The 16738-nt window shown below is 36.0% G+C and overlaps 1 protein-coding gene across 7 annotated transcripts in view; it reads right to left on the reverse strand.

The window, feature by feature from the left end:
- The window catches only part of LOC123525078 (receptor-type tyrosine-protein phosphatase mu-like), a 217894-nt gene that overhangs the window by 69947 nt on the left and 131209 nt on the right, over positions 1-16738 (reverse strand). For all 7 annotated transcript variants that reach the window (XM_045303811.2, XM_053538195.1, XM_045303816.2 and 4 more), the window contains 3 exons: positions 15749-15839; positions 12093-12169; positions 961-997 (listed from right to left, as the gene is read on the reverse strand). In XM_045303811.2, coding sequence (XP_045159746.1) covers positions 961-997; positions 12093-12169; positions 15749-15839 — 205 coding nt within the window. The remainder of the gene's footprint in view (positions 1-960; positions 998-12092; positions 12170-15748; positions 15840-16738) is intronic.

Here is a 16738-nt window from a genome sequence, read left to right on the forward strand (position 1 = left end):
ACCTCTTAGGGTGACCTTGACCTTTAAGTTAGATTCTAGTTTTGAATACAACATACTGTCTAGTTGTTGTTAACGATTGTGCAAAGGTACTTGAAATCCATCCATTCATACAAATTTTACAGACAAGACACAAATAAATATGTAAAAAATGTTTTACCTCTATGACCTTGACCTTTAAAGCACGGGTATGGTTTTGAATGCTACTCATCCTCTTCTTATAGTAAATGTTTGTAGCAAGTTGTTTCAATATTCATGCATGCACGAAACAAGTTACAAGCAGACAAGAAAAATAACCTTTAATTTCTGACCTCTATGTGTATCCTTGATGGGGTCCAGATTTTGTAAGCAGCACATTGTCTTGTTATGGTTGTCATTTGTGCCAAGTTATTTCAAAAGCTGACACTGCACAACTTATTTGTCAGGTGGTCAAGATTTTGTGCACACATAAACACACACATGCACCAACACACTGACTGGGACAAATCTATATGCCCTCCTGTTCTTCAGATGGCAGGGGCATAAACAGTCAATGCAGTTAATATAGTGTAATAGGAGCGGAAAAATGTGCAGCCCCAATACAGGACTCGAACCTGCGACCTTCTGCTTGCATGTCAGATGCTCTACTAACTGAGCTAATCGGACAATCGATATCATAGACCAATTATATACATTATATACACACTGCTACATTCCTCCCTCCTTTTTTGAAAGACAACTCTGATTCTTTTTGACTAACCAAGCCATTGCTTCACACTAGCTCTAGGATTCCAAGGCTAGTCACCACTCTCACGGCACCAATGTAATAGGAGCGGAAAAATGTGCAGCCCGATACAGGACTCGAACCTGCAACCTCCTGCTTGCAAGTCAGATGCTCTGCCAACTGAGCTAATCGAACAATCGATATCATAGACTAATTATATACATCATATACACACTGCTACAATAGAGATAATTACTTACCCTGAGAAGCGATGTATTCTGTTTGGTTGTTATAACCCTGAAAAAGAAAGAAAAAGATTGATCAAATGCTTTTTATGCAAAACTACCCTTGTAACACACCCTTCCTACAAAGTTATGATGACAGGTCAACACACTTTTAGGACAGTCAGGCAGATAGACATACAAACAGACAGATAGGACAAATCAGTCCTCTATCATATCATGTATGATAAAGACACAGTATAGCCTTGAATGTAATGTTTTCTTTGATACACTGGTATAAATACTACACAGTAAAAGAAAAACATTATATATAAATCTATCAAAGAATATTTACACTATGGCTATCACTGTGAAGATGAAATAGACAACATTGACTTCTACCATCAGATTTTACATTTCACATAATGTCTATATATGAACAAGAAACTAATGCATCAGGTGTTCACTCAATAAGCATCCAAACATTAACCCTTCTTACAAATAAAATATAAAACACTATTAAAGAACATAAAATTCTGTTTTTAGCACAAACTTGCTGTGTTACATTTAGAGAATATTAAGAGATACAAAAGAAACTATTTCTGTCTTCACTCAATACATTGTACCTCAATTTTAACATAAGAATATGAGAAACTTCTCTTGTGTACAAAATTAATAAAGCAGTGTCAGTCAAACAAGTGGGCCCTGAGGGCCCTGTATTGCTCATCTGACTTAGTTCTTACCCTAGATAACCTTAAGTATAGAATTTGGCCTAGATTTCACAGAGACAAATATTTTGGCCATGTTCTATGTAAATCGGGTAGATCATTAACCAAGGTTTTCAATCATTCGACCTATTGACATAGCTTTTAACCTCAGGTACAACACTTTCGAACTTTACTTAGTTTTCATACAAACACTCCCCCTGCCAAATGCAGCTCTTGAAATCATGAACACTTCAAACCATTAAAGAACTGTTCATGAACTAACCTTATTTGTGTTCATGAATTTTTGGACATGAACTGTCCTTAAAAAGTGTTCATGAACACAGAGTTCTTGAATTGTCCATAATAAAAGGTTAAAGGAACAATCATGATGTTATTTTCTTGAATCTTTCATGCACTACTCATGACAGGTAGTTCATGAACTAATGAAGAATCATGTTCATGAACGGTTAACTGCTACTTTGTGAAGATAAAATGGCACAATAAAAACATATAGCAAGAAGTTCATGAACTATTCATGTTCAACAAAATATCAAGAACTATTCATGTACATTAGTTCTTGAAGTCATCTTTCACTTTTCATGCACTGTTCATGAACACGGTATTTAAGAATGTTTCAAGAATTTGTGCCATTTTATCTTCATGAACAATTCATGAAGTGTTCATGAACTCCATTCATGATATATGCATGCACTGTTCATGAACAGTAACATTTCATTTCACAGGGGTCTGACTAAGATTTATGATTATCAAGTTGAAAAAGTGGCCTCTGAAATGTTAACAAAGTTTTTCTATGATTTAACCTAATGACTAGTTTTTCCCCAAGTGACCAGTTACATATTTATCTTAAATTTTAAACAGACAAACATTGGTACCAAGTCTTATGAACAAAATGTGGCCTTCTGTGTTACAACAGTGCCTTTCTATGAATTGACCCAGTGGCCTTGCTTTTGACCTAGATAATCCAGTATCAAATCTGACCTAGATTTCATACAGAAAAACCGTCTGAGAAAGTTTTATGGAAAGTAGAAAAAGTGGCCTCTAGAACCTTAACAAGGTTTTTTTATGATTTGATCTAGTGACGTAGTTTAAGACCTCAGGTAAACTAGCTAAACATGACTTAGATTTCAAAGAGACAAAAATTCTGACTGAGGTTTATGAAGATCAAGTAATAAATGTGGCATTTACAGTGTGAACAATGCTTTTCTATAATTTGACCTAGAGACCTTATCTAAGACTAAGTTTTGAACTTGACCTAGATTTTATAGAAATCAACACTCTGACAGAGACTTATGATTATCAAGTAGAAAATGCGCATGGTCCCTAGAGTTTTTACAAGGTCTTTCCTTGACCTGACTTAGTGACCTAGTTTCTGATGCAACCCAATCATGTAACCCAGTTTGTATCCTGGAGACAAACATGCTGACAGTTTTAAGAAAATCAAACAGAAAATGTTGCTGCTAGAGCATTAACAACTGGTGTTTCTCTCATTTGACAAAGTGACCTAGTTATTGACCCCAGATGACCCAATAATGAACTTGTCTTACATTTTTTAGGGTAATATTCTGACCAAGTTTTATTAAAGGGACTAATCCACACATTTAAGGCAAAAAATATTTTTTCTAAAAAATCCATAAAAAGTGAGTACTCTGAAAGTGACTAGTAGTACAAAGTCACTGATGTAAGATTTTTGCAAGATAGTCTTATAAACAACCCAAAATATTGTGCAGAAGGTAGTAAACCATTCCAACACTTGAAATGATGCAGAAAATTTACATTCTTCTTGCATTTTTACCCATATCCAACTTTTATTTTCACCCACTTTATCATTTTGCAGTGTGATATATACATTCTATGCAAAACCTGGTGAAAATGAACATGTTGAAAAATTTCACCCAAACTATGGGCATTTTAGTAGCTTTAAAATTGGGCTAAAATTGTGACATTTAGAGTGTTAACAGTCTAACTGAGGACAACATACAACACACAAAGGACGAGGGAGATCACACTAGATCACCTTGAGCACTTTATGCTCAGGTGAGCTGATTACAGAAAGGCACACAAGTGGGACAACCACTAGTGAAAATGTTAGAATTCTGGTGTAACAAGTAAAACATATTTTCCTTTTATTTCATCTTTTTTCCCATGGTTTTAACACAACTATACCCATTCTAACTCCACTCAAAGTCAAACACATAGGGCAATGCCAAACTAAAAGCCATGACATCACAATGTTCACAACTGAAAAATGTTAAAACAATTCTTTGAGATTTTTAGATTTCTTTTAACGAATACTTTTGTGATGTCTTTAAAGGTTTTCATACGCATCTATTTCTTTTCAATGTAAATTTGTGATAAAATTTAGTCATATTCTTTCATTAGGAAAATGTAGTTCTGTACTACCGAATCAAAGTGAATGCAGACCTATAAATTCATACGCAAGTTTATCCTTCTTCCAAATCAAAAATAGTCTGTGCCTATGGACAAAAGCATTTCATTATATACTTGGAAGCAAATCCAAGGTATTATAAGGATACAATTTACAGTAAAAAAGAATGTTTTCACGATATTATTTCCACAATCTGCCTACGGACAAAATTGCATGACTTGTGATAGAAATTCTATCTCACTAATTACGTTAACTTTCTTAGAAAAACCTGTCTGCTTCTGGCAATTCTGTTTTCTCCATTACAATTATAGTCCTCAATGTTCTTTTGCTTTTCTTTAGCTTAATCAGAATGGCATGTGATGATTGCTATAATTCACACAAAAAAGTACACAATTTCTTTTCTTCATATCAGAATGACTTCTGGTTATATTCCAAGCTTGTATAAAACTAGAACTGTCACAAGTGACGGATTATACCCCCACAATAGGGCCCTGTCACAGAAATATGACAAATTTTAAGTTGGAAAGAGGCCACAGCTACATCAAACAAGAGATCACAGAGTGATCTTGGCACCCACCATTGAGCCATCTTTGAATGTCCAAATTTCAAGACTAGCTCAAGGTCAAAGTTATTTCGGTACACAAAACTGTGCATGTGGTCCAAATTTGAAAGCTGTAGCTTGAGAATTGTGAAAGTAGGTCACTATATAAATTTCAATGTCAAAGTTCATTTCGGTACACAAAACTATGCACGTGCTTCAAATCTGAATCCTGTAGCTTGAAAAATGCGAAAGTAGGTCACTAAATCAATCTCAAGGTCAAATTTTATTTCAGCACACAAAAGTACACATGTGATCCAAATTTGAAGGCTGTAGCTTGAGAAATGTGAAGTAGGTCACTAGGTCAAAATCAAGGTCAAATTTCGTTTTGCAACAAAAAACTATGCATGTGGTCCAAATCTGAGGCCTGTACCTTCAAAACTGTGAAAGTAAGTCACTAGGTCAATGTCAAGGTCAAAGTTTATTTCGGTACACAAATCTATGCATGTGGTCCAAATTTGAAGGCTGTAACTAGAGAAATGTAAAAGTAGGTAACTAGGTCACGATCAAGGTCAAAGTTCATTTTGGTAAACAAAACTATGCACATGGTCCAAAATTTAAGGCTATAGCTTGAGAAATGTGAAGTAGGTCACTAGGTCAAAATCAAGGTCAAATTTCATTTTACAACAAAAAACTATGCATGTGGTCCAAATCTGAAGCCTGTACCTTCAAAACTGTGAAAGTTAAGTCACTAGGTCAATGTCAAGGTCAAAGTTTATTTCGGTACACAAATCTATGCATGTGGTCCAAAATTTATGGCTGTAGCTTGAGAAATGTGAAAGTAGGTCACTAGGTCAAGATCAAGGACAAAGTTAATTTTGGCACACAAAACTATGCATATGGTCCAAAATTTAAGGCTGTAGCTTGAGAAATGTGAAAGTAAGTCACTAGGTCAAGATCAAGGTTAACTCATGCCAAGGTTCATCTAGCCACTCAAAACCTAAACATGTGGTCAAAATTTGAAAGTTGTAGTTCATGGACAAGAAATTTTTTGAAGTTTTTCTCTATATAAGTCTATGTAAACCATGTGACCCCCAGGCAGGGCCATATTTGACCCTAGGGGGATAAGTTGAACAAACTTGGTAAAGAACCACTAGATGATGCTACATTACAAATATCAAACCCATAGGCTTTGTGGTTTTGGACAAGAAGATTTTCAAAGTCTTTCCCTATATAAGTCTATGTAAACCATGGGAACCCCAGGGTGGGGCCATATTTGACCTTTGGGAAATAATTTGAGCGATGTTAATAGAGGACCACTAGATGATGTCACATACAAAATATCAAAGCCCAAGGCAATGTGGTTTTGGATAAGAAGATTTTCAGTTTTTCCCTGTATTAGTCTATATAAACCTTGTGTCCCCTGGTGCGGGGCCAAATTTGATCCTAGGGAAATAAGTGGGACAATCTTGGTAGAGGACCACTAGAAGATGCTACATACTGATATATCAAAGCCCTAGGCCCTGTGGTTTTGAACAAGAAGATTTTCAGAGTTTTTCCCTATATAAATCTGTTAATTATAAAAAATAAACAAAGGGCCATATCTCAATCAAAAATTGTTGAACCAGTCTTATTTTGAGGGGGACACAAATAGGGTATCAATACATCATTCTGACAAAGTTTGGTAAAAATCCCCCCAGTAGTTTCTGAGGAGATATGATAATGAGAAACTGTTAACGGACGGATGGACGGATGATGGACCACAGATGCAGAGTGATTTGAATAGCCCACCATCTGATGATGGTGGGCTAAAAATTGGTGGTATGTAGCCAAAGTTGAACTTGACCTGTATTTTATAATGTTACACCTGTGTACCAAAAATTATTTAAATCTGTCAAGCCTTTCATGAGTTATTGTCCGGAAACCATGAGTTTGGTAAATTTTAAGTTGGAAAGGGGCCATAACTTTGTCAAAAAATTATTGGTATGTAGCCAAAGTCAAATTTGACCTGTATTTTATGATGTTACACCTTTGTACCAAAAATTATTTAAATCTGTCAAGCCTTTTATGAGTTACTGTCTAAAAACCATGAGTTTAGTAAATTTTAAGTTGGAAAGGGGCCATAACTATGTAAAACAAGAGGACCATGATGGTCCTGAATTGCTCAACTGTTCCCACATGACCCAGTTTTGAGTATGACATCGTTTTTTTTCTATTATTTGATATAGTGACCTAGTTTTTGAGCTCATGTGACCCAGTTTTGAATCTGATCTAGATATCATCAAGATAAAAATTCTGACCAATTTTCATGAAGATCCATTGAAAAATATGGCCTCTAGAGAGGTCACAAGATTTTTCTATTATTTGACCTATTGACCTAGTTTTCAAAGGTACCTGACCCTGTTTTGAACTTGACCTAGATATCATCAAGGTGAACATTCTCACTAATTTTCATGAAGATCTCATGAAAAATATGGCCTCTAGAGAGGTCACAAGGTTTTTCTATTTTGATACCTACTGGCCTAGTTTTTGACCGCATTTGACCCAGTTTCGAAACTGACCTAGATACCATCAAGGTGAACATTCAGACCAATTTTCACAAAGATCTATTGAAAAATATGGCCTCTAGAGAAGTCAAAAGATTTTTCTAATTTTAGACCTACTGACCTAGTTTTTGACCGCAGCTGACCCAGTTTCAAACTTGACCTATATATCATCAAGGTGAACAGTCAGACCAACTTTCATACATATCCCATGAAAAATATGGCCTCTAGAGAGGTCACAAGGGTTTTTCATTATTTGACCTACTGACCTACTTTTAGAGGGCACGTGACCCAGTTTCAAACTTGACCTAGATATCATCAAGGTGAACATTCAGACAAACTTTCATACAGATCCCATGAAAAATATGGCCTTTAGAGAGGTCACAAGGTTTTTCTATTATTTGACCTACTGACCTAGTTTTTGATGGCACGTGACCCAGTTTCGAACTTGACCTAGATATCATCAAGGTGAACATTCTGACCAATTTTCATAAAGACCCCATGAAAAATGCGACCTCTAAAGTGGTCACAAGGTTTTTCTATTATTTGACCTACTGAGCTAGTTTTTAACGGCACATGACCCAGTTTCGAACTTGACCTAGATATCATCAAGGATGAACATTCTGACCAATTTTCATAAAGACCTATGAAAATATGGACCTTAGAGTGGTCACAAGGTTTTTCTATTATTTGACCTACTGACCTAGTTTTGAGGGACTGAACCCAGTTTCGAACTTGACCTAGATATCATCAAGGTGAACATTCTGACCAATTTTCATGAAGACCATTGAAATATATGGCCTATAGAGGGTCACAAGGTTTTTCTATTATTTGACCTACTGACCTAGTTTTTGACGCACTAACCCAGTTTCGAACTTGACCTAGATATCATCAAGGTGAACATTCTGACCAATTTTCATGAAGATCTTGTGAAATATATGGCCTCTAGAGAGGTCACAAGGTTTTTCTATTTTTAGACCTACTGACCTAGTTTTTGACCGCACGTGAACCAGTTTCGAACTTGACCTAGATATCATCAAGGTGAACATTCTGACCAATTTCATTCATGAAATGGATCTGTGTAAGCAAAATTTAGGCACACGAGGAGGGTCACAAAGAGTTTTTTAGCTATTTTTAGCCAATGAACTGACCTAGTTTTGTGTACCGCACGTGACCAATCATTTAATCTTGACCTCATGACTTATTCTAAATGAGTGGCAAATTTAAAACTGGACATAACTATCACAAGGTGTCATTCAACACAACTCACTATTCATACATGTCCCATGGGAAAAATATGGTTTATAGAGAGTCAAAGGGATTTTCATATTATTTGGACTCTACTGACAACTAGTTTTTGATGGCACTGACCCAGTTTCAATTCAATATCTCAAGGATGAAACTCATTACTTTTACCAATTTTCAATAAAGGCCCATTTGAAAATGACTCCAAAGTGGTTTATCCAGGTGTTAGTATTTGACCTATGAGATATTTTCAAATCGTAACCTTTAGAATTGACTGTATTATCAAGATAAACTTCACCAATTTCATGAAGTCAATGGGAAATTTGGCCATATGAAGGTCACAATGGATTTGCTTCTAGTTTTATAACCCAGACCAATGTGAAGTTCACATCCATTTCGCATAGTTTGGACTAATAACATGCAAGTGTGAACTTTGACCAATTTTCAATTAAAGGAACCCATGAAAAATGTGACCTATAGATTGGTCACAAGGTTGTTTTCTATATTTAACTATGACCTGTTTTGATGGCACGTAACCAGTTCGAACTTGACCTAGATATCATCAAGGTGACATTCTGACCAATTTTCATGAAGATCTTGTGAAATATATGGCCTCTAGAGAGGTCACAAGGTTTTTCTATTTTTAGACCTACTGACCTAGTTTTTTGACGCACGTGACCCAGTTTCGAACTTGACCTAGATATCATCAAGGTGAACATTCTGACCAATTTTCATAAAGATCCGATGAAAAATGTGACCTCTAGAGTGGTCACAAGCAAAAGTTTACGCACGGACGACGGACGCTGCGCGATCACAAAAGCTCACCTTGTCACTTTGTGACAGGTGAGCTAAAAATGGTGGTTTGTAGCCAAAGTTGAACTTGACCTGTATTTGATGATGTTACACCAGTCCTGTGTACCAAAAATCATTTAAATCTATCAAGCCCTTCATGACTTATTGTCTAGAAACCATGAGTTTGGCAAATTTTAAGTTGGAATGGGGACATAACTAGGTCAACAAGAGCTGTCCGTAAGACAGCCAAGCTCGACTATTCGAAATATTGTCCCAGAGGTAGGAAAATATTACCTAAAAAGGTTAAATATCAAAAGAGTTTTAAGTTCAAAAGGGGGAATAATTTGACCAAAATGCATATCAGTTATGGGACTTGCTGCTATCAACTAGTTTTATAACCCCTAAGGCACATGCGAAGTTTCAATTCAATATCTGCATTAGTTTTGGAGATAGAAACTCGCATGTAAAACTTTAACCAGAATTTTCAAAGTCCAAAAGGGGGCATAATTTGCCCAAAATACATGCCAGAGTTATAGAACTTGATCCAGTGAGGTTAGTAATTGACCTAGAAAAAGAAAAAATAAGTTTCAAATCTATATGCCTTTTAGTAATAGCTGTATGTACTTGCACGCAAAACTTCAACCAGAATTTACTAAGTCCAAAAGGGGGCATAATTTGGCCAAAATGAAGGTCAGAGTTATGGGACTTGCTGCTATCAACTAGTTTTATAACCCCGAAGACACATGTGAAGTTTCAAATCAATATCTGCATTAGTTTTGGAGATAATAACTTGCATGTAAAACTTTAACCAAAATTTTCTAAGTCTAAAAGGGGGCATAATTTGCTCAAAAAACATGTCAGAGTTATGGAACTTGACCCACCGAGGTTGGTAATTGATCTAGAAAAAGAAAAAATAAGTTTCAAATCTATATGCCTTTTAGAAATAGCTGTATGTACTTGCACGCAAAACTTTAACCAGAATTTTCTAAGTCCAAAAGGGGGCATAATTTGGCCAAAATGAAGGTCAGAGTTATGGGACTTGCTGCTATCAACTAGTTTTATAACCCCGAAGACACATGTGAAGTTTCAAATCAATATCTGCATTAGTTTTGGAGATAATAACTTGCATGTAAAACTTTAACCAAAATTTTCTAAGTCTAAAAGGGGGCATAATTTGCTAAAAATACATGTCAGAGTTATGGGTCTTGACCCAGTGAGGTTGGTAATTGATCTAGAAAAAGAAAAAATAAGTTTCAAATCTATATGCCTTTTAGAAATAGCTGTATGTACTTGCATGCAAAACTTTAACCAGAATTTTCTAAGTCCAAAAGGGGGCATAATTTGGCCAAAATGAGTCAGAGTTATGGGACTTGCTGCTATCAACTAGTTTTATAACCCCGAAGACACATGTGAAGTTTCAAATCAATATCTGCACTAGTTTTGGAGATAGTAACTTGCATGTAAAACTTTAACCAAAATTTTCTAAGTCCAAAAGGGGGCATAATTTGCTCAAAATACATGTCAGAGTTATGGGACTTGTCCCAGAGAGGTTGGTTATTGACCTAGAAAAAGAAAAAATAAGTTTCAAAGCTATATGCCTTTAATTGATGGCTGTATGTACTTGCATGCAAAAACTTAACCAAGGTGTGACGCCGACGCCGACGCCAGGGTGAGTAGAATAGCTAGACTATTCTTTGAATAGTCGAGCTAAAAAATGGTGGTTTATAGCCAAAGTCATACTTGACCTGTATTTTATTATGTTACACCTGTGTACTAAACATTCTTTAAATCTGTCAAGTCTTTCATGAGTTACTGTCTGGAAACTATGAGTTTGGTAAATTTTAAGTTAGAAAGGGGCCATAACTCTGTCAAAAAATTGGTGGTATGTAGCCAAAGTCAAATTTGACCTGTATTTTATGATGTTACACCTTTGTACCAAAAATTATTTAAATCTGTCAAGCCTTTTATGAGTTATTGTCCAAAAACCATGAGTTTGGTAAATTTTAAGTTGGAAAGGGGCCATAACTATGTCAAAAAAAAAATGGTGGTTTGTAGCCAAAGTCGAACTTGACCTGTATATTCTGATTTTACACCAGTCCTGTGTACCAAAAATCATTTAAATCTGTCAAGCCCTTCATGACTTATGGTCTAGAAACCATGAGTTTGGCAAATTTTAAGTTGGAAAGGGGACGTAACTACGTCAAAAAATGGTGGTTTGTAGCCAAAGTCGTACTTGACCTGTATTTTATTATGTTACACCTGTGTACTAAAAATTCTTTAAATCTGTCAAGCCTTTCATGAGTTATTGTCCGGAAACCATGAAAACCAACGGACTGACAGAAAGACCGACCGACTGGCAAGCTCACTCCTATATACCCCCCAAACTTTGTTAATGCAAGAAGTCACACTGTCATTTTTTGTCATATTTTTTCAATTTTACTAAAGCAGCTGCAAATTGTAACACAACTCTTGTGAAAAAACCAGTCGGGAATTTAAATGCCATTCGTATCCTCTATTTTATGACCTTGAACTGAAAGCTTGGAACCACAGTCGTGTCTGTGACACATGCTTGGAACCACAGTCTTGTCTGTGACACAAGCTTGAAACCACAGTCTAATATGCAACACAGGCTTGGAACCAGTTTAGTCTACAACACAGGCCTGGAACCACTCTAGTCTACAACATCATAATCATCTACATTTGTAAAATTTTTCATCTTTTAATTGATCTGTGTACTCAACACATCAAAATGAAATTCTAGACATTTCATCTCTTAAAATCTGAGGGTCTTGGGCATGACAAACTATTTTGTTTAGTTGTACCATTTTTTGCAATATAACATTTGAACATGGACTCTCCACAAAAAGTAATGTAGATCCTTCAGAATCAAATTAAAGATTGTATGCTTAAATTCTCCACTGCTCATGCTCAGACCTTACCTCTATATAACTGGCATTAATATAGGTACTGTCATCTTTAGGTGGAATCTTTTTCAATGTAACTAAGGAATGATCATCTGAAAAATAAAGGAATACAGCTTACAGTCAACAACTTTTTCAACAGGCTGCAAGTATGAAACTTGCAGGGGTCAAGAGAATCTAGACCTGAACCTTACAGCAGTGAAATGTCTTGAGTTTGAATTTTGCAGGGGACAGGATGTTACAGGTTTGCAGGTATGAACCTTGCAGATGTCAAGAAGTTGTAGGTTCGAATTTTGTATGGTAAAGATGACTAAGGTTTGACTCTGTTGCAAGGATCAGTACAGAATAAGTAATTGACTTGATTTTCCATTATTCCTACCCTCCCCAATCCCCACCTGCAAGAAACTGATAACTTCTCCACATGTGTCAAGAGGTGGTGATCAAATGAATTAAGACAGAATCTTCTGTCACAGAGAAAATCTGGGTTACCCAATGATCACATGTGACCCCAGGAGTGATTTTTTTTTTTGCTATTCAGTTTCTTGCAGGTGGGGATTGGGGAGGGTTGGAATAATGGAAAATCAAGTCAATTACATGCAGACAACAGGTAGTGAATCAAGAAAGACTAGTAATAGGTCAACAAGCCAATTTTACATTGCAACAAGAGGGCATGAAGGCCCTGTATCGCTCACCTGACCTACTGACCTAAAGATCATCAAGATTAACATTCTGACCAAGTTTCATTAAGATATGGTCATAAATGTGGCCACTAAAGTGTTAACTAGCTTTTCCTTTGATTTGACCTGGTGACCTAGTTTTTGACCCTACCTGACCAAGACTCGAACTCGACCTATAGATCATCAAGATTACCATTCTGAACAAGTTTCATTAAGATATGGTCATAAACGTGGCCTCTACAGTGTTAACTAGTTTTTCCTTTGATTTTACCTGGTGACCTAGTTTTTGATCCTACATGACCCAGATTCAAATTGGACCTTGAGATCATGAAGATTAACATTCCGACCAATTTTCATGAAGATACGATCATAAATGTGGCCTCTACAGTGTAAACAGGCTTTTCCTATGATCTGACCTGGTGACCAGTTTTTGACCCCGGATAACCCAATATCAAATTCATCCAAGATATCACTGAGGGTAACTTTCTGACAAAGTTTCATTAAGATTGGGCCAAAATTGTGACCTCTAGAGTGTTAACAAGCTTTTCCTTTGATTTGACCTAGTGACCTAGTTTTTGACCCTACCTGATCCAGATTCGAACTTGACTTATAGATCATCAAGATTAACATTCTAAACAAGTTTCATTAAGATATGGTCATAAATGTGGCCTCTACAGTGTTAACTAGCTTTTCCTTTGATTTGATCTGGTGACCTAGTTTTTGATCCTACATGACCCAGATTCAAAATGGACCTTGAGTTACTGAGAGTAACAGTCTGACCAAGTTTCAATAAAATTGCGCCAGAATTGTGACCTCTAGAGTGTTAACAAGCTTTTCCTTTGATTTGACCTGGTGACCTAGTTTTTGACCCAAATGACCCAATATCAACATCATCCAAGATTTCATTAAGGGTAACTTTCTGACCAAGTTTCATAAAGATTGGGCCAAAATTGTGACCTCTAGAGTGTTAACAGTCAAACTGTTGACGACGACAGACGACTGACGATGGACGATGGACACAGGGCAATAACAAAAGCTCACCCTGAGCATTTCGTGCTCTGGTGAGCTAAAAACAAAGATAGATCCATATGTAAAAGATAAAACTATGAGTTTCGCTCCTACTTAGTGTTTTCATACAACCATTAGAAGACAGTATTTCATGCAAACAATAAAATGAACTGTCTGAGGCAAAGTTGAGAATTATTTTTACCCACTCAAAACAGTTTTATTACAGTTGTAAGAGGTTACTTTTTAAGCGAAATGAGTGTGTTAACATTTTTGATATTAAGTCTGCAAAACACATTCTAGCATAAAACTGCTGTTTTTGTCATTTCCAGGGAGTGTTTTAACAGTATAGTATACATGTGTTAACAGAGAAATTCTCATGCTCACATGATGTTAACATGCCTTTTTATATATGTGCATTCCATGGCAAAGAATATATGCTTGCAGCACCATAACAGATAATTCAAAAGGAAATGAAGTCAATGTGATCAAACAACACTAACATTTCACGGACATTCAATGACATTGATAGACAATGTATTAATTTTCCTTTTTTTTTACACATTTTATGCATGTTCATTTCATGTTATAACATCTGCACAATCCCTTGGGAATCCTCAAATGTTATAACACAAAAAAAACATGTGTTATCCCTTCAAAATAAATTAACAGTGTATACAAATGCATATATTTATTGACTTATTTAGAATTTAACATTGATTTTCATTCACATAGCATTCTTTCAAAATATCTGCAGTAGTTTACATTCCTGTGAGAATTCTTCACCCTTATTTACTGGCATTGCAAATACAACCTACACCAACACCAAGTTTGATGAAGATCTATCAAGCAGTTCATGAGAAAAAGTCATTCAAAGGTATTTCCATTTTTGCTCCAGCGGCCCCTAAAAGGGGCCAAGCATCACAATCTAAAAGGACCTACAATGACATTACAGACCAAGTCTGATGAAGATCCATCCAGTGATTACCAGAAGAAGTTGTTAAAAGGTATTTCTATTTTAGCTCCAGTGACACCTTAAAGGGGCCAAGTGCCCATATTTGATTAAATTTGGCATAAAACCTTTAAATGATGTTACAGACCAAGTTTGATGAAGATCAATCAAGCAGTTCATGCAAAGAAGTCATTTTATGGTATTTCTACTTTAAGCTCTAACGGTCCCTAAAATGAGCCAAGTGCCCCCATTTAAACAAACTTGAGAGAGAACCTTATAATACTGCCACAGACCAAGTTTGATAAAGATTCATCAGGCAGTTCATGTGAAGCTATATAAAGTTATTTCTATTTTTTACTCTAGCAATACCTAAAAGGGCCCAGTGCACCTAATTATATAAACTGGTAAAAGACCTTATAATGATGCTACAAATCAAGTTTGATGAAGATCCATCAAGCAATTCATGAGAAAAAATCATTTAAAGGCATCTCTATTTTTAGCTTGATCGCCCCTTAAAAGATGAAGATTCATCTAACGGTTCAATCGGAGAAGTTGTTTAAAAGTATTTCAAATTTTAGCTCCAGTGTCCCCTAAAAGAGGCCAAATGCCCCTTTTTGAACAAACTTGAGAGGGAACCTTATATAATGTTGCTAGAATCCAAGTTTGATGAAGATCCATCAAGCATTTCATGAAAAGAAGTGGTTAAAATGATTTTCTAGTTTTAGGTCTCATGGCCTCTAAAATGGGCCAAGGTGATCCATTTGAACAAACTTGATAGAGATCCATGCCAGGATGCTACTGACAAAGTCTGGTGTAATACTGACTAGTAGCTTCAGAGAAGAAGATATTTAAATAAAATTGCAGGACGCAGTATGCTGGACCATCCACCTATACTAATAGCTCACCATGAACAAAGTTCAGGTGAGCTAAAAAGAGCCAAATTAGAAATTCCATCACATAGTACAAGGAGGCTCTAAAAACAGTATGGCTTAGGCAGCCTTGACTGTAATGTATTATACCAAGTTCTTCATATTACTTACATGATATAACCTCCTGGCATATGTTTCTACTGGCATTATCAGGTTGGCTAGCTATTGTACAAGGGTATTCTTCTTGGTTGCGAACTATAGCCTGAAAACATAAAGCAAACCTCTCTATGCTAAATCCATAATAATGAATCTTCAAGAACATTAAATGACTGCTTTATTCTGTTTTTTTTCTCTCTTATTTTCTTAGACATACATGTAGCAGAAAAAGTCATAGAAAAGAGCATCTCAAAAGACTAACAGTATCTGACCATTGTAAATATCCAACTTACAGGGTTCTTTGGATACCCAAAGTTTCCAAAGTAACAAAGGCTTACACCCATCCCTCCACTCCATGATTGCATTTTATGGGCATTAGCCAGGTACATAATTTTTGGTCTCAAAAATATCTTGACCTTACCCTTTTGACTTTATGACCTCCAAAACAGTAGAAGTGTGAAGGTCCAAGCATGCTCCAATATTTGATGGGAAACCATTTTAAGCCTAAACACCAACCTGACCTTAACAATTGCTCTTATGACACTTAAATATCATGGTACATCTAATAACAACTGGAAATTATCACAGAAATGTGTAGGTGGTAGCCAGTTAAATGATCTAAGTGTTACCTAGAAATATGAAAGGCTGAATGCAAATTAATAGGCTCACTAAAGTTCATTATGACAAAAACCTAAAACAATAGGGGTCATCTAATGACCACATTTTATAGATTTTGACTGAAGTATTCTCCAGTTGTACCAATGTTACAAACCCAAGAAAACTGTGCCCTTGACCTTTGAACTTTCACCACCCCTTCCCCATCACAGTAGAGGTCCTTTGCAAACAACAGGCAATTACTGAGATTATCTCCTGACCTAAGGCAATCACCCTCTGAAGGTTGAAACATATAGGCCTAAGCATTTTCTTGTCATGGCTCCAAAACTGTTTTCAGTCTGGAGGTCATTGTGACCCTGACCTTGGACCTACTGAACAAAAAAAACAACT

This window comes from Mercenaria mercenaria, chromosome 3 (genome assembly GCF_021730395.1).
Source record: "Mercenaria mercenaria strain notata chromosome 3, MADL_Memer_1, whole genome shotgun sequence".
NCBI lineage: Eukaryota > Metazoa > Mollusca > Bivalvia > Venerida > Veneridae > Mercenaria > Mercenaria mercenaria.